General features: G+C 42.4%; 1 protein-coding gene across 7 annotated transcripts in view; it reads right to left on the minus strand.

The window, feature by feature from the left end:
- BCAS3 (BCAS3 microtubule associated cell migration factor) overlaps window positions 1-26,714 on the minus strand; it is a 1,710,065-nt gene that overhangs the window by 988,252 nt on the left and 695,099 nt on the right. For all 7 annotated transcript variants that reach the window (XM_073573260.1, XM_073573307.1, XM_073573290.1 and 4 more), the window contains one exon: window positions 25,807-25,957. In XM_073573260.1, the coding sequence (XP_073429361.1) occupies window positions 25,807-25,957 (151 nt within the window). The remainder of the gene's footprint in view (window positions 1-25,806; window positions 25,958-26,714) is intronic.

Below are 26,714 nucleotides of genomic sequence, written 5' to 3' on the forward strand. Positions count from 1 at the left end.
TTATGTTGTGAGCATGTTTTTTGGCAGCAGAAACAGGGAAAAAGGACGGAGTCAAGGGGAAGATGGATGATGCAAAATACAGGGATATTCTTCAGCAAAACCTGTTTCATTCTGTCAGTGATTTGAAACTGGGATGTAGGATCACCTTCCAACACTCGAGAGGTTTAAGGGGAAATGTGTAAATGTTTTGGAGTTGCCTAGTCAAAGCCCAGACCTTAATCCAATTGAGAATCTGTGGTCAGATTTGAAGATTGCTGTTCACCAGAGGAAACCTTGAATGATCTGAAGTGGTTTTACCTTGAAGAATGTGAATAAATCCCATTGGCCAGATGTAGAAAGCTCAGAGAATTTTACTAAGGGACTTGTAGATGTAATGGCAGCAAAAGCAGAAAAAGGAGACTCTACAAATTACTGACTTTAGAGGGGAGAACAGTTATGCACATTGAAGCTTTCAGTTATTTTGCACTACTTGTTGTTTGCGTCATAAAAAAAAAAAGAAAACCAAATGTTCACAGTTGTAGGCATGTTCTTTACATGAACTGAATCAAACCCTAAAAAAAAGTGAAATTCCAGATTGTTAGTTAGCAAACCACAAAAAATGCCAAGGGGGGTGAATACCTTCACAAGCCACTGTGTATATACATATATATACATATATAGTAGAAAAAATTGGAGAAAGCACACCAACTTGTAGAAGGTGAAAAAAGTGTTATTTAACCCCTTTCCAATGTTGGGCATAATAGCGAGAAAAAAGTCAAAACACCAGAATTACGCTTTTTTGGTTGACGCGACATTGCATTAAAATGCAGTAACGGGCAATCAAAAGATCGCATCTGGACCACAATGGTATCATTAAAAATGACAGCTCGCTGCACAAAAGTAAGCCCTCACCCAACCAGAAATCACAAAAAATTGAGACGCTAAGGGTCTTGGAAAATGGCACAATTTTTTTTCTTATTTTTTATCAAAGTTTGGAATTTTTTTTCACCACTTAGATAAAAAAGAACCTAGCCATGTTTGGTGTGTATGTACTCATAATGACCTGGACAATCATAAAGGCAGGTCAGTTTATTCAGACTGGCCTACCGCCTTAACGCATTAACCTAACTATCCCTGAGTGGCACAGTCAAAAGTTTTACCATAACCAGGTTCCCCGCATCATGTTCCCACATGCTTTATGCATCCATTAGCCCTCTGTGTCTGTACTGTTACACACTTAACATTATGGCTGGTCCAAACAATCAGGGAAACTGTTACAACCCACCTTTCGCATCTACAGTACCTTTTTTCCTCATAGATTGTAAGCTTGCGAGCAGGGCCCTCATTCCTCTTGGTATCTGTTATGATCTATGTGATTATTGTTATGCTGCAATGCCTATCATCTGTACAAGTCCCCTATGAAATGTAAAGTGCTGCGGAATATGTCGGCGCTATAGAAAAAAAATTATTATTATTTTTAGTTTTAGCATTTAGTGAGCCTAGTAAAAAAAAACAAACAAAAACAACACTTTTTTTGCAATTTCTCCGCGACTGGAATTTTTTCCCCGCTTTCTAGTACATGACATGGTAAAACCAACGGTGTCATTCAAAAGTACAAAATGTCCTTGCAAAAAACAAGCCTTCACATGTCCATATTGATGGAAAAATTAAAAAGTTATGTCTCTTGAGAAGGGGAGAAAAAAAAAAACACAAAACTGAAAATACCTCCGGTCATAAAGGGGTTAATAGCTCATAGTGGCGACTGACGTGAGAACTGAAAAGTCGCCATTATGGGCTATTAAATAGCATGTTTTTTCACTTTCTATCAGCTGGTGTGTTGCCTCCAATTTATTTCTACTATATTGAAGGTATGGTATTTGCCTGGGAGGTACGGCACTAGTGGAAAGGCTATTCTTACTATCAATTAAATCAAGAAAAAAAGCTAAAATAAATGATATATAATCTCACAAATGTTATAGAAATTGCCAGTTACACGAAATGAACCCCATAAAATGAGAGAACAGAAAGTGCCTGTTTATAGACATGAAGATAAGTAATAATGTTACTGGCTGCTACTGAAATATCATTTTATTCCAAAATAAAGGAGGTTCCAGACTGCAGAGTCATCCAATTAATGGTGCTGCTGAACCTCATGGGAACCGCCAGGATTAGAGAGTTCCAACTACTCCTGGAACTGGCTTATGAGCATACAGCTTTTGAAAATCACGCCAGAATAGAGAGTTTGCCAGACTAACGATTCACAAAGATTCAAGTTGTAATTCTGTACTGTGGAGCGTTTGTCCAGTGACAACTAATTTGTTCCATCAACAACTCATCAGCTCAGTGATACTGACGTGATCCAGGCCTATTACCATCTAATGGTTAGTAAAATAAGTGAAAACTAAATTCAACCTAGAATGTGTCTTTAGAGACCTAAGCTAAAACAATGTTATTGTATATAAAATTTGACATGAATTTGGTAACGGTGAACTATTATACTACTGCTAACATATGTACTGTATAGCTGTAAGCAATTGCCCATTCAGATGATAGTAATAGCTTTGTACTGTAGATTATAAAATTGTTTCTCCTCCTGTGTTCTGCCCTCGAGTCACACTTAAACCTGGTAACAGGTAGAGTGGATGGAAATTCTGCATCTCCACAATACACGCGTCACATCATACCGCCAGCAAGTTCACTTAAGCTATGTGCAACATGGTTTCCACTCATCTATTTATATTATTGCCTTGTAAGGTTTTCATTTCCTGTTCTGTCCAGATGTCACTGTATCCCAGAATTCCAAGCGAAGGAAGTTCACCGACCGCCATATTGGACACCCAAGTGATGGATGTCACAATATGGAAACTGCTGCTGGTAACAACCTATTGTGCGGTAGCTCCAGTGGAACTCCGTCGCACCACACACACACACACTCTTACACACTCTCTCAGACTCACACACACTCACTCACGCAGCCTCTTGCGTGGTACCACCAGTGGAACACTGTCGCACTGCCCCTTTCATGCTCTTTCATGACTTCACACCACCCCTGATAAAGGACTTCTCTTTCCATTTAAACCCACTACACATATTATGGTACTCTAAGGGTGTGTGCAGACGCTGCGGAATCCGCTGCGGATTAATCCGCACGGATTTTGCAAAAACCGCAGATAAACCGCAGGTCAAAAGACCTGTGGATTATCTGCGGTTTTGCCTGCGGTTTGGTCCTGCGGATTCACCATCTCCATAATGGTGGAGATAGGAACCCGCTGCGGATTCCGCAGAAAGAATTGACATGTCACTTCTTTCTGCGGTTTCAAAACCGCAGCAAATCCGCGCGGATTTTTCCGCAACGTCTACACAGCTTTTTTTTTTACCATTCATTTGAATGGTACTGTACACCGCAGCTAAAACTGCTGCGGGTCCGCAGGGGCCAAAACCGCTGCGGAAACGCAGCATGTGCACATACCCTAAGACTTCCAAATGCCATTGAAGCAAATGTTACCCATAAGAAGCAGATTTCATTGAAAGGATTTTCTACAGTGAAGGAAATAATTATTTGATCCCTTGCTGATTTTTGTAAGTTTGCCCACTGACAAAGACATGAACAGTCTATAATTTTAACGGTAGACAATAGTCTTTTATGAAGGTGACTATGTAAGACAGCTGTCAATAATGCAGGTAACGAGTTGATTAGGAGTGTCTAACTGGTCTGAAGGAGCCAGAACTCTTAATGGTTGGTAGGGGATCAAATACTTATTTCTCTCTGCAAAATGCAAATACATTTATATAATTTATACAATGTGATTTTCTGTTTCTTTTTTATTTTTGATATTCTAGCTCTCACTGCTAAAATTAACCTACCATTAAAATTATAGACTGTACAGGTCTTTGTCAGTGGACAAACTTACAAAATCAGTAAGGGATCAATTAATTATTTCCTGCACTGTATTTAGAATATTCTCAAGCCCATCGGGTTGCTATTGTTTAAATGAACAAACCAAGCTTTACTTACTGACCCCTGCTCCAATGCTGAATCTCTGCCACTTCTCCTGGTGATTAATTACAGGCTAAAGCATGAAGCCTCCCATAACTACAGAGCACATGACCACAGCAGAGTTCAGCAGTTTTACTGCATACGCATTGCTTCCTTCTTTAACCCCTTAGTGACCAAGCCAATTTTGACCTTAATGACCAGGCCAATTTTTACAATTCTGACCACTGTCACTTTCTGAAGTTATAGCTCTGGAACGCTTCAAGGATTCCACTGATTCTGAGACTGGTTTTCATGACATATTGTACTTCATGATGATGGTAAAATTTATTCGATAAGACTTGTGTTTATTTCTGAAAAAAAAACGGAAATTTGGCAAAAATTTTGAAAATTCTGCAATTTTCAAACTTTTAATTTGTGTGCCCTTAAATCAGAGAGTGATGTCATACAAAATAGTTAATAAATAACATTTCCCACATGTCTACTTTACATCAGTACAATTTTGGAAACATAATTTTTTTGTTAGGACGTTATAAAGGATAAAAGTTGACCAGCGATTTCTCATTTTTCCAACAAAATTTACAAAACCATTTTTTTAGGGACCACCTTACATTTGAAGTGACTTTGGGAGGTCAATATGACAGAAAATATCCAAAAGTGACACCATACTAAAAACTACACCCCTCAAGGTGCGCGAAACCACATCCAATAAGTTTATTAAGCCTTCAGGTGCTTCACGAGAATTAAAGAAATGTGTAAAGAAAAAAATAACATTTAAGTGTTTTTTTTTTCAGAAAAAAATTACTTTAATTTCACAAGGGTATCTGGAAAAAGAGAACCAAAAAATTTGTTGTGCAAATACCACATATTTCGGCGGGAATTCCGGAATTCCATTCCGCGGGAAATATGTGAGAAATCCGCACTTTAAATTCCTGCGTATTTCCCGTGGAAAAACTAGCGATTTGCAAGCATAATTAGCTTGCAGAATGCTAGCGTTTTCCAAGCGATCTGTAGCATCACTTGGAGAACTGATTGACAGGTTGGTCACACTCGTCAAACATAGTGTTTGACTAGTGTGACCAACATTTTACTATTGAGGCTGCCTATGAAGCATCAGTAGTAAAAAGATATAAAGTTTAGAATAATAAAAAAAATAAAAAATCATGTTTTTCTCACCTTCCGGCATCCCGCGCAGCGTTCCCGATAGTGATGCTCCCAGGAAATCCCGTTCCCAGGGATGTCTTGCGACAATGACCTTTGATGACGTCGCGGTCTCGCGAGACTGCTACAGTATCGCGAGACCGCGACGTCATCAAAGGTCATTGTTGCAAGGCATCGCTGGGAAGGGACTTGCCCGGAGCATCGCTGAGGCCTGGGAACGCTGCGGGGGACGCTGGAAGGTGAGAATAGCATGATTTTTTATTTTAATTCTTTTTTTAACAGGGATATGGTACCCAGAGCCTGGAGGAGAATCTCCTACTTAGCCACATGCAATGTAAGCGGAACAATGCAATCCTATGTGTGCGGATTTTCCCGCGATTCTGCACAAAGAATGAGCATGCTGCGGTTTTTTCCGCGATACAATTCCGCCGTGGAAAAATATGCAGCATTAGCACAGCATGTGCGGAATGCCATAGGATTGCATGGGATGCTTTTTTTTACATTTTTGCGGCAAAATCGAGCGTTTAGGCTTTCACACTTGCGTTTTTTGCGCTGCGCACCGTGCACAGTGCAAACGCACATAAAAGATGCATCATGCGTTTGTGTGCGTTTTTTGCGGGTTTGGGTGCGTTTTTTAAAAACGCATGCTTTTTTGCACATACGTGCGCATTACCAAACACTATAATGGGTGTTTGGCTGTAAAAAAACGCATGCTTTTTTTGGTGCAAGTCGGACATACAAAAAATGCAACAGGATGCATTTTGTGCGCCCGAGCGCACACTACATAAAAAACACGTGCTTACAAACGCATGTGTATGGGCACCCATGTAAAAGATAGGGGAAAAAACACATGCTTTTTTTGCGCTAAAAAACAGCGCAAAAAAAAGCAAGTGTGAAACCAGCCTTAAAAACGCTGCAAAAACAAAAAAAAATGCTACGTGTGAACTCAGCCTCACTCTAACAAGGCCCTAACCCCAACACACCTAACCATTAAGGGAATCTGACACCTATTTTTTAGCCTATAAGCTGCGGCCACCGCCATCAGGGGCTTATCTACAGCATTCTGTAATGCTGTAGATAAGCCTCTGATGTAACCTGAAAGAGAAGAAAAATGAGTTATATTATACTCACCCAGGGGCGGTCCAGGTCCAGTTTTGGTCCGATGGGTGTTGCGGTCCGGTCTGGCACCTCTCATCTTCTAACGGTGAAGTCCTCTTCTTTGCTTCCCATCACGGCTCCGGCGCAGGCGCACTGCTCTGCCCTGTTGAGGGCAGAGCAGAGTCCTGCAGTGCGCAGGCGCTGGACTTCTCTGAGCTTTCCTGGCACCTGCGCACTGCATTACTCTGCCCTGCCCTGAACAGGGCAGAGCAGTGCTCCTGCGCCGGAGCCGCGACGGGAAGCAAAGAAGATGACGACATCGCTAGAGGATGGGAGGCGCCGAACCGGATCGGAACACCCATTGGACCAAAACCGAACCCGGACCATTCCTCGGTGAGTATAACTCGTTTTTCTTCTCTTTCAGGTTACATCGGGGCTTATCTACAGCATTACAGAATGCTGTAGAAAAGCCCCTGATGGCGAAGGCCGCAGCTTATAGTCGAAAAAATAGGTGACAGATTCCCTTTAACTGCGAATCCTAACCACAACCAAATTCCCAAGACAAACGTAAACCTAACCACAACCCCAACAAAACCCTAACCCTCAAAGCAACCCTAACTGTAGCCCCAACCCTAACCCTAGCTCTAACCCCAACCCCAACTCTAACCCTGAACGCAAACGATGGAAAAAAATATATATATTTTGTTATTTTTATCTAACTAAGGAGGTGACAAAGGGAGGTTTGATTTACTTTTTTTTTTACTTTGATCACCCTATGGTCCATGCGACTGCCATTTTCTTCCAGGAAGAAGATGCAGAAGGCCGGGGAGATGGCGGAGGTACTGGGGGGAACTCGGGGGACCCCATTTCTCTCTCCTCTGGTATGCTAGTTCATATCAGAAGAGAGAGAAATGAATGGCAAATCTGACTTTTTTTGGGATCGCTGTTATTAGGTGAATAACGAATATGTAATTGGGGACATTAAAAACCAACCCGAATTATATTCTCTGGGGTCTTGGCTACCACTGGTAGTAGAGACCCCAGCGTTTTTCCAATGCTGGGGGCGCTATACACTTATTTCTCAGCGCCATTAAAAAGCAGAACTGAGGAATAAAAGGCCCCTTAACTGCTGCCGTTAAAAGGCGTATGTTAGAATCTGCTCAGTTTGTGACTATCCGCCATTTGCTTGTAGTGTTCTGGCTGCTGGTCTTTTTCCCCTGGTGCTGGGTTTTGCCATTGCTCAGTTGATTGTATCACCCTTTATTAGCTTGCACCTGTCTCCCATTCCTTGCTGGACAACAGTGTTAATCCGCTTGAAGTCTGGTTTGGAGCCTTGCTTTGCTTTCTGTGTGTTTAACTAGTGCAGTTCTGGGAACCCTGGTTCTGCTAGTCTTAGTTTTTGTTTTCAGTTTGTTTCTGCAGCCTTCTTTGTGTTTTCTGTTAGGAGGTGACCCGTTTTTGTACCCAGTCCTTATATCTTTCAGGTAAATCAACAGCCGCGGAGACACCATCACATGTTTCTCAACGCAAGCAATGACTAGCCAGGTCTTTCCCCGGGAAGGAACAACCACGGGAAGGGCAGTCTCCAATGAAGGAAACCACCTATGCCAAAACATGGTATCCATCCACAGACAGCTGTTTCGGGGTATTGCCCCTCATCAGTGTGGAGTAGGAAACTGGCTAGTAGGAGCAATGCCTAGTGAAAGGCTATGAACATAAGGATGAGTGACCTCATGGAGATCAACATCCAACACTGCGGAGACACCATCACATGTTTCTCAACGCAGTGATCTAGAGCAATGCCCCCATCCCTTATGGGAAATATGCAAAAGCATGTAAATCAACAGCCGCGGAGACACCATCACATGTTTCTCAACGCAAGCAATGACTAGCCAGGTCTTTCCCCGGGAAGGAACAACCACGGGAAGGGCAGTCTCCAATGAAGGAAACCACCTATGCCAAAACATGGTATCCATCCACAGACAGCTGTTTCGGGGTATTGCCCCTCATCAGTGTGGAGTAGGAAACTGGCTAGTAGGAGCAATGCCTAGTGAAAGGCTATGAACATAAGGATGAGTGACCTCATGGAGATCAACATCCAACACTGCGGAGACACCATCACATGTTTCTCAACGCAGTGATCTAGAGCAATGCCCCCATCCCTTATGGGAAATATGCAAAAGCATGTAAATCAACAGCCGCGGAGACACCATCACATGTTTCTCAACGCAAGCAATGACTAGCCAGGTCTTTCCCCGGGAAGGAACAACCACGGGAAGGGCAGTCTCCAATGAAGGAAACCACCTATGCCAAAACATGGTATCCATCCACAGACAGCTGTTTCGGCTATATCTTTCAGGGACCCCCTTCCCCCTATCTATAGGTCTTCGCTTGAGATTAGCCTAGGATCGTCGGTGGGTCTATTCACAAGGAATGGATCAACCACTCCATCATAGGGCATCAGCCTAGTCGCAGTGCAGGGTCAGTTTTTCCCCCTCCTACCCTAGTCCTGTGCTATAGAACTGTAACAGCGTATCAGTGGTCGTTGAGGGGTTAAAAAAGACCTGTTATCAGGTCAAAAGTGGACAGATTTTGCTTCAATTGTATTGCTGCTGCTCTCGTGATTATTCAGGTTTGTTTTTGTTTTCTTTTAAATCCACTATTCCCACAACATTAAATTATTCACAATCCATTGGATATGTGATAACTTACTGATCACAAGGGGAGTCCAATTTCTGGATCCCGAAGATCCTGAGATTGGGGCTCTGGAACCCAGAAATGAGGCTTTGCACAGCCCCATCTTGAATGGAAGGGATATGTGTATGCTCAACGTTTGTTGCCTTCATTGTCTATGGAACAGTCATAAAAATCCTTAATTATGGCTTAGCTTTCATCCATTAGTAGCCAGGTTAACATTTCTGCTATTGTTTTTATTCTGGAGACTAGTTTCTTTTAGATAAGAAAGTAACTGAAAACTGTTCCTACCAACCTGTGCTTTCCTGAATGACCTACATCATTGCATCCTTACATAGTCTCAATTTCATCAACAGGATTTCTCCTAATTGGTTGGTATATTTTGTGCACTCTATCCAGATCATTATCTTTGCTATTATTACCTGTACTGTATTGCAAGGAATATTTGCTATTAGATTATGTTTGTATTATCTTCTAATAGATGAAATGAGTAATAAGTAGTATGTACTCTCTTATTTAAATTTCATTTCAGTAGGCACAGTATATACTAGCAGGGGAACAAGTTCTACACTCAATAAAATCTGCTCTTCTGCCAATACTCCAGTGATGGATGAAAGTCCGCAAAACCCACAAATGTCAATGGGACTGGTTGACTATCTAATAGGCATCAGAGTACTGACTCTTCAAATGGCAGATCTCAAGGGGAAAATGTTTGAGTATGTTTTATTTCTACATGAGAATATTTGGAATTGAGAGTCCTCAGTGGGTGATACCTTTTAATGGCTAAGGCCGGAGTCACACTAGCGATAAAATCGGACGAATGCAATGCGATTAAAAAATCGCATTGCAGTCGTCCCTATGTTATGCTATGGTGCTGCTCCGATCATGCGGTTTTTTATCGGATCCGTTCCTCGGACCGAGACAATCGCAGCACCGATTTTCGGATCGGATTCGACAATGCAAGTCTATGGATACGATTAAAAATCGCATTGAAAACGCACCACACGTGTGACTTACGATTAAATCGCAAGACTTCTCCTGGTCAATAGGAAAGAGCATCAGGCTTTGGCATTGGATGTCAATTTGATGCTTAGATGCGAATAAAATTGGTTCATTTCCGGAAAATGGGATGACAGACGGATCCCTGGACAAGAATTCTTTGTGCGATTTCGTACCTTTAAAATCGGACCGATTTTTTAATGGTTGTGTGTGACTCCAGCCTAACTGAAAAGACGGTAACACATTGCAAGCTTTTGTGACTACTAAGGTCTCTTCATCAGGCTAGATTAATAGAACATCTGAATAATCATATATTTATACACAAAACAGCACAGAAATAACGCAATAGATAAGACAAGTGATGTGAAGCAGAACTGTCATTATGGGAGAGGAATAAACATATATTGGAACAGTTCATAGATAAGGAGTGTGAAAGTTTTATTGCGCTCTGATTGGGGTCTGGTTTTGTGTTGTGTGATGACCCTAGATGGTCTGAAGAGCAAATTCCTTAATTGATGTAAAAAGACATAAATCCATGCGACACATTCATTCCTGCACTGAGGGTTTTAAAAGATGTCATAAATTTACACTCCCAGACTCTTCTGTCTCTCTGAGACTTGAAGTTCCTATCCTGTGACAACCCCACCCTTATCATGGGGGACTTTAACATACTCATTGGTGATCCCCTTCTGCCACTCACCTATTATCTATAACTTATTCCTTCAGCCTTTCACAGCTTACTTGTCACGGGTTTACCGCGACAGAGAGGAGCAAGACGACCGCAGTGTCTGATTTCTCCTACTCCTGCACAGATTAGAAGCACTTTACCTTCTTTTTAAACAGTGTAAATTTATTTTGGCCATGCAGAGGTTAATCTACTCTTTTGAGACCTACTGAAGCATTTAGGCTTTGTAATCTGACCATCCACCTCCCCGTTCTCCATTGTAGAAGACACGCCCACTATCCTAACAGTAGATTTGGGCCAGTTTTGGGTGGTTTCGACCTTGTTTTATCTGGGGTCCGATTACCCCGCAGCCCATCCTGTAAGCCAAGTACCTGCTTTCTGGCACCCAGTATTGATTCCTCCATACCCTTACCAGTGCCCCGGTGACTATGTCATGCTGGACCACAGAGATCCACCCCGGCAACTCCGGGCATACATCCGATCCATGTCGCATCCGAACCCGAGCCTCCCGACACTGCTGTCTAGAGAGAGCTCTATCCAATTTTCCCTGACCCCCGGCCACATCCTTGACCTATGCAAGTGTTCCTCGTGAGTACGTCCCTAGTTGCCTCCACGACCACACACTCCTGATTCCTCCAGGTTTTCTTTTAATTCACGTGTTTCTGCGTGGGTCCCTGGAACTGGACTGTCCCTAACTTACTAGGAGACATTTCTATTTTGGAGATCCGGTAGTGTCTCCTCAACCTGCCACAACCTCTAGGAAAACCTATCGTGGTTACACTCTCTCCCTAGGTTGGCATCCCCTATGGCAGGTATCCCTGACTCGTGATCTTCGGGCTCTGCACCCGGAACATTTACCTTGGGAGGGTTAACCCTGGTCTCCCACAGGGACCAGAACAGGGGCATGTCTCTTTCCAACACAATCCCATATGGGAGAGTCTTCACCACTCCCACCACATGTTTGATGTCTCCACACGGTGTGGAAAAATTAACCTCTGCGGTGGGGTATTCTTGGACTTTCCAATTGTTACCCCTCACCTTCATTTTTTGTACTTTGGGGTTGTCACCGTCAACAAGGGACCCATGGACCAAAGTCACTAAGTTCCCCGAGTCCAGAAGAGCCTGTTTGGTACCCATTCACAAGTACGTGGCACAGCTTGGGTTCACTGTCGGCGGTGTCTGCAGTGGCGGTACCGACTGGCTGGGCATACATAGACATACGGCGAGAATACCTGCAGTCCATGGGTTCAGATATCAGTGGGCAGTTGGCAGCCACATGTCCGGGTCCTTGGCACTGTCAACATCTGATCGCTGCGGCCCGACAATACCTTGGGGACGTTTAGGGGAGATGGGACTTTTGTCACCTTCACTTTGGGTTACCCCCTCATCCCGGGGTTGGTCCTGGTTAGCCCCAGAGGTTTGTGGACTTTTTCCCAGCTCCTGGGCTGGTAAGACCTTAAGTGACAGCCGAAGTGGAGCAGTGTCCCGTATAAAGTCCTGAGTGGCCATTTACCACTCTACCAATCCAACCACCTGGACCAGAGTGCCTGGGTCCCCTTGTTCCACCCAACGCTGTATGGCCGCTGGCAGAGCCCTCACCAACCAATCGACCACCACCCTCTCTACCATCTAGAACGAGGTTAAGTTCTCAGGCTACAGCAAATCATATACCTGAGACCTGACAGGACGAGACTCCACAAAAAAACACTGGAAAACCCGCTGAGCCCGCATATATGTATTAACCCCAAGTTGGGCAAGGATCTCCCCTCTCAACTTCTGGGTATCTTCAGTCAGGAAGGGGGCCACCCCTTCAGCCAACTGTGACATCAGTAAGCTCTCCTGCTCTGCAGTGCATTCAAAGACGGTGAAGAAGGCCTCCATGTCGTCCTCAGGACATCTTCCTCAGCGCTGTCCAGACTTTGTACTGGGCCTCAGAATGGATCGGGGTCACTGTGATAGGTGCATCTCACATAGCCGCAGCCTGATGCAAATTCAGCTCATTAGTCTTTTGCTGCTGTTGACACAACAGCTGCTGCGTATGATTGTATTGCTCCTATTGTCGTTGCTGCTGCTCCAGCTGCTGGCGCTGTAACTGCAATTGCTCCTGCTGCTGCCACTGCAGCGCCTCTTGCTGATGCTGCTGCCGCCGCAACTGCGGCGCCTCTTGCTGCTGCCGCTGCTGCTGTAACTGCAGCCCTTCTTGCTGCTGCCGTTGCTGACTAAGGACCAACTACTTCAAAAGCCCCTCCACTTTATCAGCAGGCTTGAGCTGCAGGGTTGCATGCTTAGTCACTTACATGAGACAAGAAAAAAAGCCCAGAACTCTACCAAAAGGCATAAGCGGTAAACATAGAGAATAAACCGCCATCACATGTAGAATTCCACTCCATAAATGATGCGAACAAAGGAGAAATGAGGAGTAATGGATTCAGAAATAAATATAAAAGTACAAAGTTTACTAATTAGCGCATGCACAGATAGGTAATAAATCAAACACCAAAAATGGAAAAGTCATAAGACACAAACAGGACAGGCCCGGACGGAGAAAACAAAATAATGACCTGTGCACCGAGAAAAACACAGTAGCACAAATAGAACAGTGAACCTGAAAGATATCATACAAGATTACCCAAAACCAGTGAATAATGCGGCCAATAATGTACCCATAAGCCAACATCCTGCCTAGATGTAGTAAAGTGCTAGCAGCGATAAAGGTAAGCAGTGCCTGCTGAAATAATCCCTAAGCCCATAATGAGTGCATATGAGGTAAAGGTAGGTTCCTTACCGAGGTGCACAGGTGGACAGATCCAGGCGGCGACCCCCGATGCGCGTTTCGCGCTATGGGCGCTTTCTCAAGGGAATTCTCCGTCCGGGCCTGTCCTGTTTGTGTCTTCTGACTTTTGCATTTTTGGTGTTTGATTTATTACCTATCAGTGCATATGCTAATTAATAAACTTTGTACTTTTATATTTATTTCTGAATCCATTACTCGTCATTTCTACTTTGTTCGCATCTTAGTCACTTACATGCAGAACGCTTTGGGGTATGTCTCAGTTCACACTGCCCGCATTCTCCACCATATGTAGTGCAGCGGGGTTGATGCAGTGTGTTAAACAGGGGGTGACCACAGTAAAGTTCCAAAACAAAAGTCTCTATAATGTTCAGAGTACTCACAAAGTAGAAAACAATAGGATATCTTCTGGATCACAGCCAGGAAATAAGACAGTCCATCAGACTGCAGCCAATAAACACACCAGTCCATCTCCGAGACTGGTTTCCGTGGGTGACTGCACCGTTATGTACGCTCTGGGTGCCAGGCCTTTCAGCTACCTTTGGCTCCGCTTACCTGTGTTGCCTCACACTGGTGGAGGTCTGCAGACCCTTCTGCTCTGCACTCTGTAATTACAAACACCAAACTGACACTGACCTTGACACACCCAAACCCTTTACTGCAGGTCTTTTAACTGGAATCTGTGGCCGTATGCCACATGGAAAACCTGGGCCAGGAATGAAACGGACTACCCCACTATTATCCTGTAGTACGTTTCAAAACATGTAAGCCCAGAGCAGGTTTTCCCTAAATCTGCCTTGGACAACCAGAATGTCCAAGACCTATACTCACTATTATTCTGCACTGCAACCACAGCTACGCCTGTGACTGCAATGCACTCTTATGGCCTCAATACGCCTCCGTGCGCATCCTGGGTGAACACACAGAGCCCCCTACATATGACACCAGTCACTGCATTACAGCCTTTTAAGGAATCAGGAACATCTGAAACTAAAACATCCCCTCATCAGGACCAGCATGAACAATGTTGACCTTAATCGAAACAATTGTTTTACCTTTAAAACGTTCCACAATATTGATTTATGTCATAACAATATTCTGGAACCACTGTCGATCCCTAAACGTGGCTTCTTTTAGTCCATTACTCACAATTCATTAATTGGCACAATAAAACATTTATAGTGGGAAATTTCTTTCAAATGGAAAGTTTCACATGATTCATACTGCCCGAAACACAGGCATCATGAATTAGAGACTGGTTCCTTCATTATAAACGCTTATAAACTCTCGGGGAAAAGAAAAAAGTTGAAAATGGAACTTAGCAAGCGCCATGCAGGGATGACAAACCTCCTTGACTAGTCATCTAGTCCCTACCCTGTTTTTAGCTGCTTTTTTTCTTAAACACATCAGAATGTGTAGTGAGGCAGTCAATCTTTGATTCATGCTGCCTGTGGTTTGGGCAGCATAAAGCACTTTAACAAAGATTGTATTAGCATTAAAAAAAAGACAGAGACACAAACAGATCGATAGGCAGACACTATAATAATAATCTTTATATAGCGCTAACATATTCCGCAGCGCTTTACAGTTTGCACACATTTCATCACTGTCCCCGATGGGGCTCACAATCTAAATTCCCTATCAGTATGTCTTTGGAGTGTGGGAGGAAACCGGAGTGCCCGGAGGAAACCCACGCAAACAGGGGGAGAACATACAAACTCCTTGCAGATGTTGTCCTTGGTGGGATTCGAACCCAGGACCCCAGCGCTGCAAGGCTTCAGCGCTAACCACTGAGCCACCGTGCTGCCCAACACTATTCAGTTTGCATCGGAACGCTTGGCAACAATAAACAACAGTTTGCGTTGAGCCAGGCTATCTTCTGCCTCTTCGCCGAAAACAAAATGAAAAGGTGTTTGTTATTCACACTGAATTATCCCTGTACGACCTTCCAGTTGCAAACATGAGAGCGTGCTTGGTTACAGTTAGGCCACGAGACGTGAAAGTGATTAAGTTGAGCTGCCAAAGTTTAATAGGAGGAGGAACACGCTGCTCCTACACATGCAAAGTGTTCTCATCATGTGGTCATCTAGGATCCCAGTGTGTGAGCTCAGAGCAACTTGGAAGTTTAAGCCATCCAAACAGGATATATGCCTTGTGAAAATCCTTTATTCACAACAGTTTCCTGACAGATGTAGGAGAGAAATGGAAATATTTCATATCCAATTCTAAAGCTGAACCAGTATTAAGGGAAAAACGGCTCAGCTCTAAACTGAAAACTAATTACATTTTGGCTCTGGTGTTAGACTACTTACTGACCATGTGGAAAATGATTATTATATTTGCTGTGTGTCTGTAACAAAGATATTTATAGACTTACCAATATTGGAGAGTTGTCTACTTGGCCTGTTTTCGAAGACATATGGATTGGATGAATTTCAATAAGTCTGATGTGGTCAGACACGAGCATTCAAATAAATTATTTCTGCAAAGGCTCACTCTCTGTTTGTCTCATTCAAGCCCTAGATTTTCACCTCTTCTACTTTCCCAATCCATTTTTCATAAAATGAGAGGGCAGCCAGGATGCTAAAGGTTGACACATTGCCACGTGAAAGACAGAAATGCACATGAATGAATGAGCTACTGAAGTCTTGCTCGATGGATCCATGACCTCAGAATCGCTAAGATAACTTTTTGCCCTGCTGATGCACAGCCCTAATATTGGAAGAGCATCTCTTGACCTTTCTTGTAAACATATCAGGCACATCCAGTACCTTTTCGGTTTTGCTAATGTTAAAAGTCTCATTATAATCTCATGTAAATTGAAAAACACAGGGAAACAGCCTCATTAAATTCCATTAAAATTTCTGGGTCTTTTTCTTCTTACATAATCATTCATTATGGATGCATTCATATGTACTGCTGATATGTGTCTCACAAACTTTATTTATGCTTTGCTTATTTATTTTACTCATTTACATAGCGCCATTAATTCCGCAGCGCTTTACAGACATTATCACCACTGTCCCCATTGGGGCCCACAGTCTAAATTCCCTATCAGTATGTCTTTGGAGTGTGGGAGGAAACTGATGTACATGTACATCCTTGCAGATGTTGTCTTTGGTGGGGTTTGAACCCAGGACCCCAGCATTGCTAACCACTGAACCACTGTGCTGCCCAATACCAGACTTATGTCCACAATCATAATAAAAATCATACCATATATATGAAAAAAATAGATGCCTACAAAGAAACTGAAGATATATTTTTTTCTCTCTCTGCCATCCGGTCATATTTGTAGTGATGACTATATAAAGAATGCATGCGTACAAAAATGTGACTGTATGCTAGAATGAAATGCAAAAAATGTGATTATGTGAAACCCCACTTGAATTGGGTGACAAGCAGTTCACAAATGTTCCACATATCAGCTCTGAATGTAAATGGCATCATCATTGTGCAGCCTCAGGAGATAGATTTGTGTTGTCTGGCGGCTATGTAGCTTGTGCAGACACTGGACAGTGCACACAAAACAGGCTGCAGGCTTGGGTTGCAGTGAAAGAGGAATATTGCCACAGGCTCGGCTACTGGTCACAAATCTGTTTTGTCAATATAAATAAATTGTCAAATAAAAAAAAGGGAAAACAAGCATTATATTACCTTTCTGCAAAATATTCAGAAAGCTTGGTGGCCTGCTAATAATTTATTGATGAGTTTTCTGCAGTTATTATTACAGATATTTTAGCTTTTATTTTATAATTCTAAAGTAAACCCTGCGACCACTGAAAATGTGAGATTACAAATTCTTGTAAATTGTTGCAATAACATATGTGTAGTATTGTATATGAAACACTGAAAATAATTAAATCTGTAATCATTTTAAAGGGAATATGTCAGCAGGTTTTTGCTATGTAATCTGAGAGCAGCATGACGTAGGGACTGAGATCCTGATTTCAACGATGTGTCACTTATTACTGGTCTTCATGCTGTTACTTTGATACAATCACTGTTTTCTCTGCTGCAGATCCAGCAGTGCTCAAGAATGCTGAGCTCTAAATAACCCCACCCACACCACTGATTGCCAGTTTTCTGTGCAACTATACACTGAAAGAAAGCTGCTAATCAATGGTGGAGGCGGAGTTACACATAGCAGTTGACCAGTAGGCATAAGCACAACAACAATAGCCTAGTAAGTAACACATCGCTGGAATCAGAGTTTTAGACCCTACATCATGCTGAACCAGATTACATAGCAAAAACCTGCTGACAGATTTCCTTTAAGTCTCACAGCTATATTGTGCTTTAAGACCCTTCATATAAATACCATAAAAGGAACTGCCATAGATTCAGAAAATTCAGAGCCACATTCAACTATCCATATTTATGCCTAAGAAACTATAGAATTTAACACTTGGCATAATGATTGCAGGAGTTTAATCAGCCCACAAAGTATATTATGATATGTAGCGCCATTTTTAGCTTTTATGATCTATCATTAGTTACAGAAGAGTATAAAGAATCTTATATCTTCCATTAAATTGTTGTCTACCTTTCATGACATCTATTTATTGATTTGCTTAAATGCATGCATTTTGGGCTAAACCTAATTTTTGAAATTTGGCTTCATGAAATATTCTGCACCGTTTGGCTTTCACAGGCTCTTTGTTTCCCTCCCACTTATCTGTAGCCAGCAATAGACTTTGCAACACAGGTACTGTAGAAGGCAAACCTTTTAACCCCTTACCTACAAAGGACGTAATATTCCGTCCATGTGACCATGGACCTAACTACCATGGACGGAATATTACGTCCCAGCGATCAGCGGCGCCCACGTGGTGAGCGCCACTGATCGCGGCCGGGTGTCAGCTAATTATCATAGCTGACACCCGGCACAATGTGTCAGGGGCGGTCATGGACCGCCCCCGACACGTTAGCCCCTTGCACACCGCAATCAAACGCGATCGCGGTGTACCGGGGGTTAAAGGGAAGCATCGGCAGGGAGGGGGCTCCCTCCGTGCTTCCCTGAGCCCCCCACGGCAGCGCAATGTGCAGCGCTGCTGTGGGGGACTCCTTTCCTCCAGGCCCCCGAATCCAAGATGGCGACGGGGGCCTTCGGGGGCCTGCAGGAAGCTGGCTTCCTCAGTGCCTGCAAAGCGCAGGCATGAGGAAGCCTTCTGCAGTGCCTGTGTCAGATCGCTGATCTGTCACAGTGATCTGTGATGTGACAGATCAGCGATCTGTCACAGGACAGTGATGTCCCACCTGGGACAAGGTAATAAAGTAAAAAAAAAAAAAAAAGTGTTAAAAATAATTAAAAAAAAAAATCGCTAAATAAATTAGTAAAAAAAAAAAAATATTCCCCAATAAATCCATTATTTCAAAATAAAAAAAAACAAAAACAATAAAAGTACACATATTTGGTATCGCCGCGTCCGTAATGACCTGCCCTATAAAACTGTCCCATTAGTTAACCCCTTTAGCGAACCCCTTAAAAAATAAAAATAAAAAACGAAGCAAAAAATAATGATTTATTATCATACCACCGAACAAAAAGTGCAATAACGCGCAATCAAAAAGACGCATATAAACATCCATGGTACGGCTGAAAACGTCATCTTGTCCCGCAAAAAACGAGCCGCCATACAGCATCATCCGCAAAAAAATAAAAAAGTCATAGCTCGCAGAATAAAGCGATACAAAAATAATTATTTTTTATATAAAATTGTTTTCATTGCAAAAAACCGACAAAACATAAAAAAACGACCTAAATGAGGTATCGCTGTAACCGTACTGACCCGAAGAATAAAAACGCTTTATCAATTTTACCGCACGCGGAACGCTGTAAACGCACCCCCCAAAAGAAATTCATGAAACGCTGGTTTTTGTTCATTCTGCGTCCCAAAAATCGAAATAAAAAGCGATCAAAAAATGTCACGTGCCTGAAAATGATACCAATAAAAACGTTAACTCGTCCCGCAAAAAATAAGACCTCACATGACTTGGTGGGTCAAAATACGAAAAAATTATAGCTCACAATATGTGGTGATGCAAAAACTATTTTTACAATATAAAGCGTCTTTTAGCGTGCGACAGCTGCCAAACATAAAAACCGCCATAAATCGTAAATCAAACCCCCCGATATCACCCCCTTAGTTAGGGAAAAATAATAAAACTAAAAGAAAATGTATTTATTTCCATTTTCCCGCTAGGGTTAGGGTTAGGGCTCAGATTAGGGTTAGGGGTGTGTTGAGGTTAGGGTTGGAGTTATAATTGGGGGGTTTCCACTGTTTGGGCACATCAGGTGCTCTCCAAAGGCAACATGGCGTCTGATCTCAATTCCAGCCAATTCTGCGTTGAAAAAGTCAAATGGTGCTCCTTCCCTTCCAAGCTCTGCCATGCGCCCAAACAGTGTTTTACCCCCAACATGTAGGGTATCAGCCTACTCAGGACAAATTACAAAACAACTTTTGGGGTCCAATTTCTCCTGTTACCCTTAGGAAAATAAAAAATTGGGGGCAAAAATATAATTTTGCGGAAAAAAATGTTTTTTTTATTTTCACGCCCAGGCGTTATAAACTTCTGTGAAGCACTTGGGGGTTCAAAGTGCTCTCCACACATCTAGATAAGCTCCGTGGGGGGTCTAGTTTCCAAAATGGGGTCACGTGTGGGGAGTTTCAATAGTTTAGGTACATCAGGGGCTCTCCAAACGCACATGACACCCGCAGACCAATCCATCAAAGTCTGCATTCCAAAACGTCACTACTTCCCTTCCGAGCCCCGACGTGTGCCCATACAGTAGTTTTCTCCCACATATGAGGTATCAGCGTACTCAGGACAAATTGGACAACAACTTTTGGGGTCCAATTTCTCCTGTTACCCTTGGGAAAATAAAAAAATTGGGGACTAATTGATCATGTTTGTGGAAAAAATATGATTATTTTATTTTCATGCCTGGGCATTATAAACTTCTGTGAAGCCCTTGGGGGTTCAAAGTGCTCACCACACATCTAGATAAGTTCCTCAGGGGGTCTAGTTTCCAAAATGGGATCATTTGTGGGGGGTTTCCACTGTTTAGGTACATTAGGGGTTCTCCAAAGGCAACATGACACCCACAGACCATTCCATCAAAGTCTGCATTCCAAAACGTCACTACTTCCCTTCCGAGCCCCGACGTGTCCCCATACAGTAGTTTTCTCCCACATATGGGGTGTCAGCGTACTCAGGACAAATTGGACAACAACTTTTAGGGTCCAATTTCTCCTGTTACCCTTGGGAAAATAAAAAAATGGGGACTAAAAGATGATGTCTGTGGAAAAAATACGATTTTTTTATTTTCACGCCCGGACGTTATAAACTTCAGTGAAGCACTGGGGGGTTCAAAGTGCTCACCACACATCTAGATAAGTTCCTTGGGGGGTCTAGTTTCCAAAATGGTGTCATTTGTGGGGTGTTTCTACTGTTTTGGTACATCAGGGGCTTTCCTAACGCGACATGGTGTCCGATCTCAATTCCAGCCAAAAACGTCAAATGGCGCTGCTTCCCTTCCGAGCTCTGCCATGCGCCCAAATAGTGGTTTACACCCACATGTGGGGTATCAGCGTACTCAGGATAAATTGCACAATATCTTTTAGGGTCCTGTTACTTTTGGAAAAATAAGAATTGAGGGTGAAAAGATCATTTTTGTGGAAAAAATATGATTTTTTAATTGTACTGCTGTACGTTATAAACTTCTGTGAAGCCCTTGGGGGTTCAAAGTTCTCACCACACATCTAGATAAGTTCCTTGGGGGGTCTAGATTCCAAAATGGTGTCATTTGTGGGGGGTTTCCACTGTTTTGGTACATCAGGGGTTTTCCAATCGCGACATGGTGTCCGATCTCAAATCTAGCCAAAAACGTCAAATGGCGCTGCTTCCCTTCCGAGCTCTGCTATGCGCCCAAATAGTCCTTTACACCCACATATGGGGTATCAGCGTACTCAGGACAAATTGCACAATAACTTTTAGGGTCCTGTTACCCTTGGAAAAATAAAAATTGGGGGTGAAAAGATCATTTTTGTGGAAAAAATATGATTTTTTAATTGTACCGCTGTACGTTATAAACTTCTGTGAAGCCCTTGTGGGTTCAAAGTTCTCACCACATATCTAGATAAGTTCCTTGGGGGGTCTAGTTTCCAAAATGGGGTCAGTTGGGGGGTTTCCACTGTTTAGGTACATCAGGGGCTCTCCAAACGTGACATGGCGTCCGATCTGAATTCCAGCCAATTTTGCATTGAAAAAGTCAAACGGCGCTCCTTCCCTACTGAGGTCTGCCATGCGCCAAAACAGTGGTTTCCCCCCACATATCAGGTATCAGCGTACTCAGGACAAATTGCACAATAACTTTTGCAGTCCAATTTCTCCTGTTACCCTTGGTAAAATAAAGAAAATTGAACCTGAAGTATTTTTTTTGTGAAAAAAAGTTAAATGTTCATTTTTTTTAATATTCAAAAAATTCCTGTGACGCACCTAAAGGGTTAATAAACTTCTTGAATGTGGTTTTAAACATCTTAAGGGGTGCAGTTTTTAGAATGGTGTCACTTTTGGGTATTTTCTATCATATAGACCCCTCAAAGTGGCTTCAAATGTGAAGTGGTCCCTAAAAATAAAATGGTGTTGCAAAAATGAGAAATCGCTGGTCAATTTTTAACCCTTATAACTTCCTAACAAAAAAAAATTTTGGTTCCAAAATTGTGCTGATGTAAAGTAAACATGTGGGAAATGTTATGTATTAAGTTTTTTGTGTGCTGTATCGCTGTGATTTAAGGGCATAAAAATTCAAAGTTGGAAAATTGCGAAATTTTCAAAATTTTCGCCAAATTTCCGTTTTTTTCACAAATAAACGCAAGTTATTTGAATGCAATTTTACCACTAACATGAAGTACAATATGTCACGAGAAAACAATGTCAGAATCACCGGGATCCATGGAAGCGTTCCAGAGTTATGACCTCATAAAGGTACAGTGGTCAGAATTGTAAAAATTGGCCCGGGAGTTAACGTGCAAACCACCCTTGGTAGTGAAGGGGTTAAGGAAACCCAATTCCAAATATGTCCACAAAGGTGACCAGCCCCTTTAATTGTTCAATGTATTATTATAAGGGCTTAATATTTTTTGGTGCTGCATGCGGTATATAAAAGTTGGGATGTTACTGCGGTTACATGAATTAGTGGCTAAATTACTCATCTAATTAGGTTAGTATTGTCACTCGTCATAACAACACTCCTTAGTATATGTCTGCCTGTTCCATAATTACTGGTCATTCTGCCATTATGTGGGCATGTTAAGGAGTTAGTTTACTACTATGATATTGATGACTTATCCCTAGGATAGGTAATTAATATCAGCTTGGTGGGTGTCCAACACCTGACACCCCGCCATTCAGCAGTTACCAAATGAATAAGAGCCATCTGCTTTACCTCTCCATATATTACTTACATCCAGGAGCTGCTGGCGCTGGTAACAGGTGACTGGTGTGGGTGTCAGATGTAGGACCCCACCAATCTGATAGTGATGACCTATCCTAAGGATAGCTTATTAATACCATAGTAGTGGATGAAAGTAGCATGCTGACATATTACAAATGCATACATAAGATCTCATTTTCCTTTTGGGTGTTAAAATAAATTCTTTCCATCTGGAGCGGCCTGGGCTGATTCTTTTTGCCACACAATACCTGAGTAAGTGAGAGCATACACGGCTAGATGTGGACGTGGCTGTCGTAGAGAAAAACTACAAAATCCATAAAGACATCTCCGGAGAGGGGACATATCCCCTTCACATTGAACATGTGGGATTAATTATAACTGAGGAAGTGAGAAAGAGCTGGGACTTCAGGCTTCATTGAAGTAGGACTTCCTGCCGTGAACAGGTAATTACAACAGGGGATCTGCTGAGAGCCAGACACCAAGTCTAGGATTCGTATACTCAGCAGAGAGGTGCACTTTCCGAGGCAGGGGCTTTATCTCTTGAAATTAATTATCTCAGACACTCTTTAGCAAGTGGTCAGTGATAAATATTGGGGTTTGAATTGATCAAATATTTATTGGAGATATATTTTCAGCGTTGTGTCGAAGTGACAAACATAACGCATTCACTCACATCGCCGTAAGGCCGGCCTAACACCTCATCCACGTAACCTTGATCTAATAAAAATCAGAGTTTGTGTTTTTATTTTTTTGTCAGTTCAGTGCTCTGTGGTTCTGTACCATTGCTCTAAAGAGTATTTCTCTCCACTAAGCTTTAAGCCATTTCTGTGACACAGGTTTAGTACTTTTTCTTTTGATATCCCTTTTATTGCATTTCATTGTATATACTGTATTGTTTTGATCCCATTTTGTACCATCTTTGTATATATTTTTAGAAACACTGCCTACTTTTCCAGATTAAATATGTAAAATTTAACAGCTCTGTTCCCCTTTCGCTATAAACCGCACCCCTGAAGCCATATGCTACCTCTTGGGTATCAAAGCGGCCTGTATGAATGATTGGTGGTGTCAGCTAGTTTTCGTGGGTTATTGGGAAGCTTGACGGTGAAAGTACCAGAGTAAATATATATATATACTGTATATATATATACACTCACTGGCCACTTTATTAGGTACACCTGTCCAACTGTGTGTTAAGACTTAATTTCTAATCAGCCAATCACATGGCGGCAACTCAGTGCATTTAGGCATGTAGACATGGTCAAGACAATCTCCTGCAGTTCAAACCGAGCATCAGTATGGGGAAGAAAGGTGATTTGAGTGCCTTTGAACGTGGCATGATTGTTGGTGCCAGAAGGGCTGGTCTGAGAATTTCAGAAACTGCTGATCTACTGGGATTTTCACGCACAACCATCTCTAGGGTTTACAGAGAATGGTCCGAAAAAGAAAAAAAATCCAGTGAGCGGCAGTTCTGTGGCCGGAAATGCCATGTTGATGCCAGAGGTCAGAGGAGAATGGGCAGACTGGTTCGAGCTGATAGAAAGGCAACAGTGACTCAAATTGCCACCCGTTACAACCAAGGTAGGCAGAAGAGCATCTCTGAACGCACAGTGCGTCGAACTTTGAGGCAGATGGGCTACAGCAGCAGAAGACCACACTGGGTACCACTCCTCTCAGCTAAGAACAGGAAACTGAGGCTACAATTTGCACAAGCTCATCGAAATTGGACAGTAGAAGATTGGAAAAACGTTGCCTGGTCTGATGAGTCTCGATTTCTGCTGCGACATTCGGATGGTAGGGTCAGAATTTGGCGTAAACAACATGAAAGCATGGATCCATCCTGCCTTGTATCAACGGTTCAGGCTGGTGGTGGTGGTGTCATGGTGTGGGGAATTTTTTCTGGGCACTCTTTGGGCCCCTTGGTACCAATTGAGCATCGTTGCAATGCCACAGCCTACCTGAGTATTGTTGCTGACCATGTCCATCCCTTTATGACCACAATGTACCCAACATCTGATGGCTACTTTCAGCAGGATAATGCGCCATGTCATAAAGCTCGAATCATCTCAGATTGGTTTCTTGAACATGACAATGAGTTTACTGTACTCAAATGGCCTCCTCAGTCACCAGATCTCAATCCAATAGAGCATCTTTGGGATGTGGTGGAACGGGAGATTCGCATCAGGGATGTGCAGCCGACAAATCTGCGCCAACTGTGTGATGCCATCATGTCAATATGGTCCAAAATCTCTGAGGAATGCTTCCAGCACCTTGTTGAATCTCTGCCACGAAGAATTGAGGCAGTTCTGAAGGCAAAAGGGGGTCCAACCCCTTACTAGCATGGTGTACCTAATAAAGTGGCCAGTGAGTGTATGTATATATATATATATATATATATATTTAATACATTGGAATCGGATGTGTATATACTGTACGTTCACTGTGAGCTCCCTAATATCTGGCTTAGTAGTGAAAGCAGCTGCAGCCTCGTCCATCAATTGTCAGTCAACTGCGTAACTGTCTTGACGATTGGAGGCGGTGGAGTGCTGGTTTGTGAACATAGGGCAACGGTGAGGAGATATCTGCAGGGTCTCCTGGTGGTTCCCCTGACAGTGGCCTTGGAATAATATATGGAATTTGCTTTTAGTTTAAATAGTTTTACCATAGTGAATAGCAATTCTTATATTAAATGCCAATCAAATGTCCTCAAGTTGTAAACTACCCATTACAGAATAAAACACAATCCAAATTTTGAATTTAGCTGCAAACACTTAATAGCAGATTTACTCAATGGATACATTAGTTCTTATATGAATGAAACGTAATACACTCAATGCAAATTGCTACTGGTATTAAAATAAAACCTTAGAAATACAAAAGTCTTTTTTATTAACTATTCAGCATTATAATTTATAGGAAGAGATAAATGAGATAGCAATGCTCACCCTGTGCGTTTTGTAATAGTTCCCAATGTCATTGGCTGCTTTATTTGTACAAGTGGTAGCACCACGGTCAGACTGGGAAGTGGTGACAGTCGTGGGTTTCCTGGGTTGTTGTTGGTGAAATTATTGTAGTTTTCTTGACTGTTAAGTTTGCCTGTCAATAAGAACAAAACAACATGATGAAAGATGCTGCAAGAAACAGTTATAGAACTTGTCCAACACATATAATGCCCCACATAAATATCCATTTTATATCCGTAACCACTTTTGTAATTGTTTATTTGAAAATTCTCTACTGTAATACATATACAGCTAATCCCTATTTTTTTTTCTGTGACGTTTCATTTGCAGGGAGTCTCGTTTCAGTAAAGAGGAGGCAGGGACAGAAGTAGGAGAGCAGCGATGACAGAAGAAGTGTGTTGGCAGTGATAGAAGCTGCGGCACTGCCATCTCTTGTCTCTGCTTCCATCACCACAAATGAATCCGGACGTCTGCAGAGGACGGTGGTGAAAGAAGCTGTAGTAAGTGACTGGTAACGTCTTGTTCAGGAGGGGTGACAGAAGCTGTAGAGAAGTGACTGCTGGGCCACCCTCCTGTGATGTCCCATCAAAGGAAATGGCACAGGAAGGAAGGTAAAATAAAAAACAGATATAGGGATTATCTGTGTATGGATTACAGTAAGGAATTTTCAAATAAAGCAAATTTATAAAGTGGTTAGGGATTAAAAACAGACTTTTATGAAGAGCATTACATGCTTCGGACAACAACTTAAACTATATATCTTCAAAACATTTCACAGTTCCAGAGTCTAAAACAGGCAGTGATAATCTGCAGGTGCGGGTAGAATCCTTGGGATCTGGTCCATTAATCCACAATGAATAATCCCAAAAAATGAAGGAGGCAGCACTCCA

The sequence above is a fragment of the Dendrobates tinctorius genome, unplaced genomic scaffold (assembly GCF_039654945.1).
Source record: "Dendrobates tinctorius isolate UK_male_01 unplaced genomic scaffold, ASM3965494v1 ptg000007l, whole genome shotgun sequence".
NCBI lineage: Eukaryota > Metazoa > Chordata > Amphibia > Anura > Dendrobatidae > Dendrobates > Dendrobates tinctorius.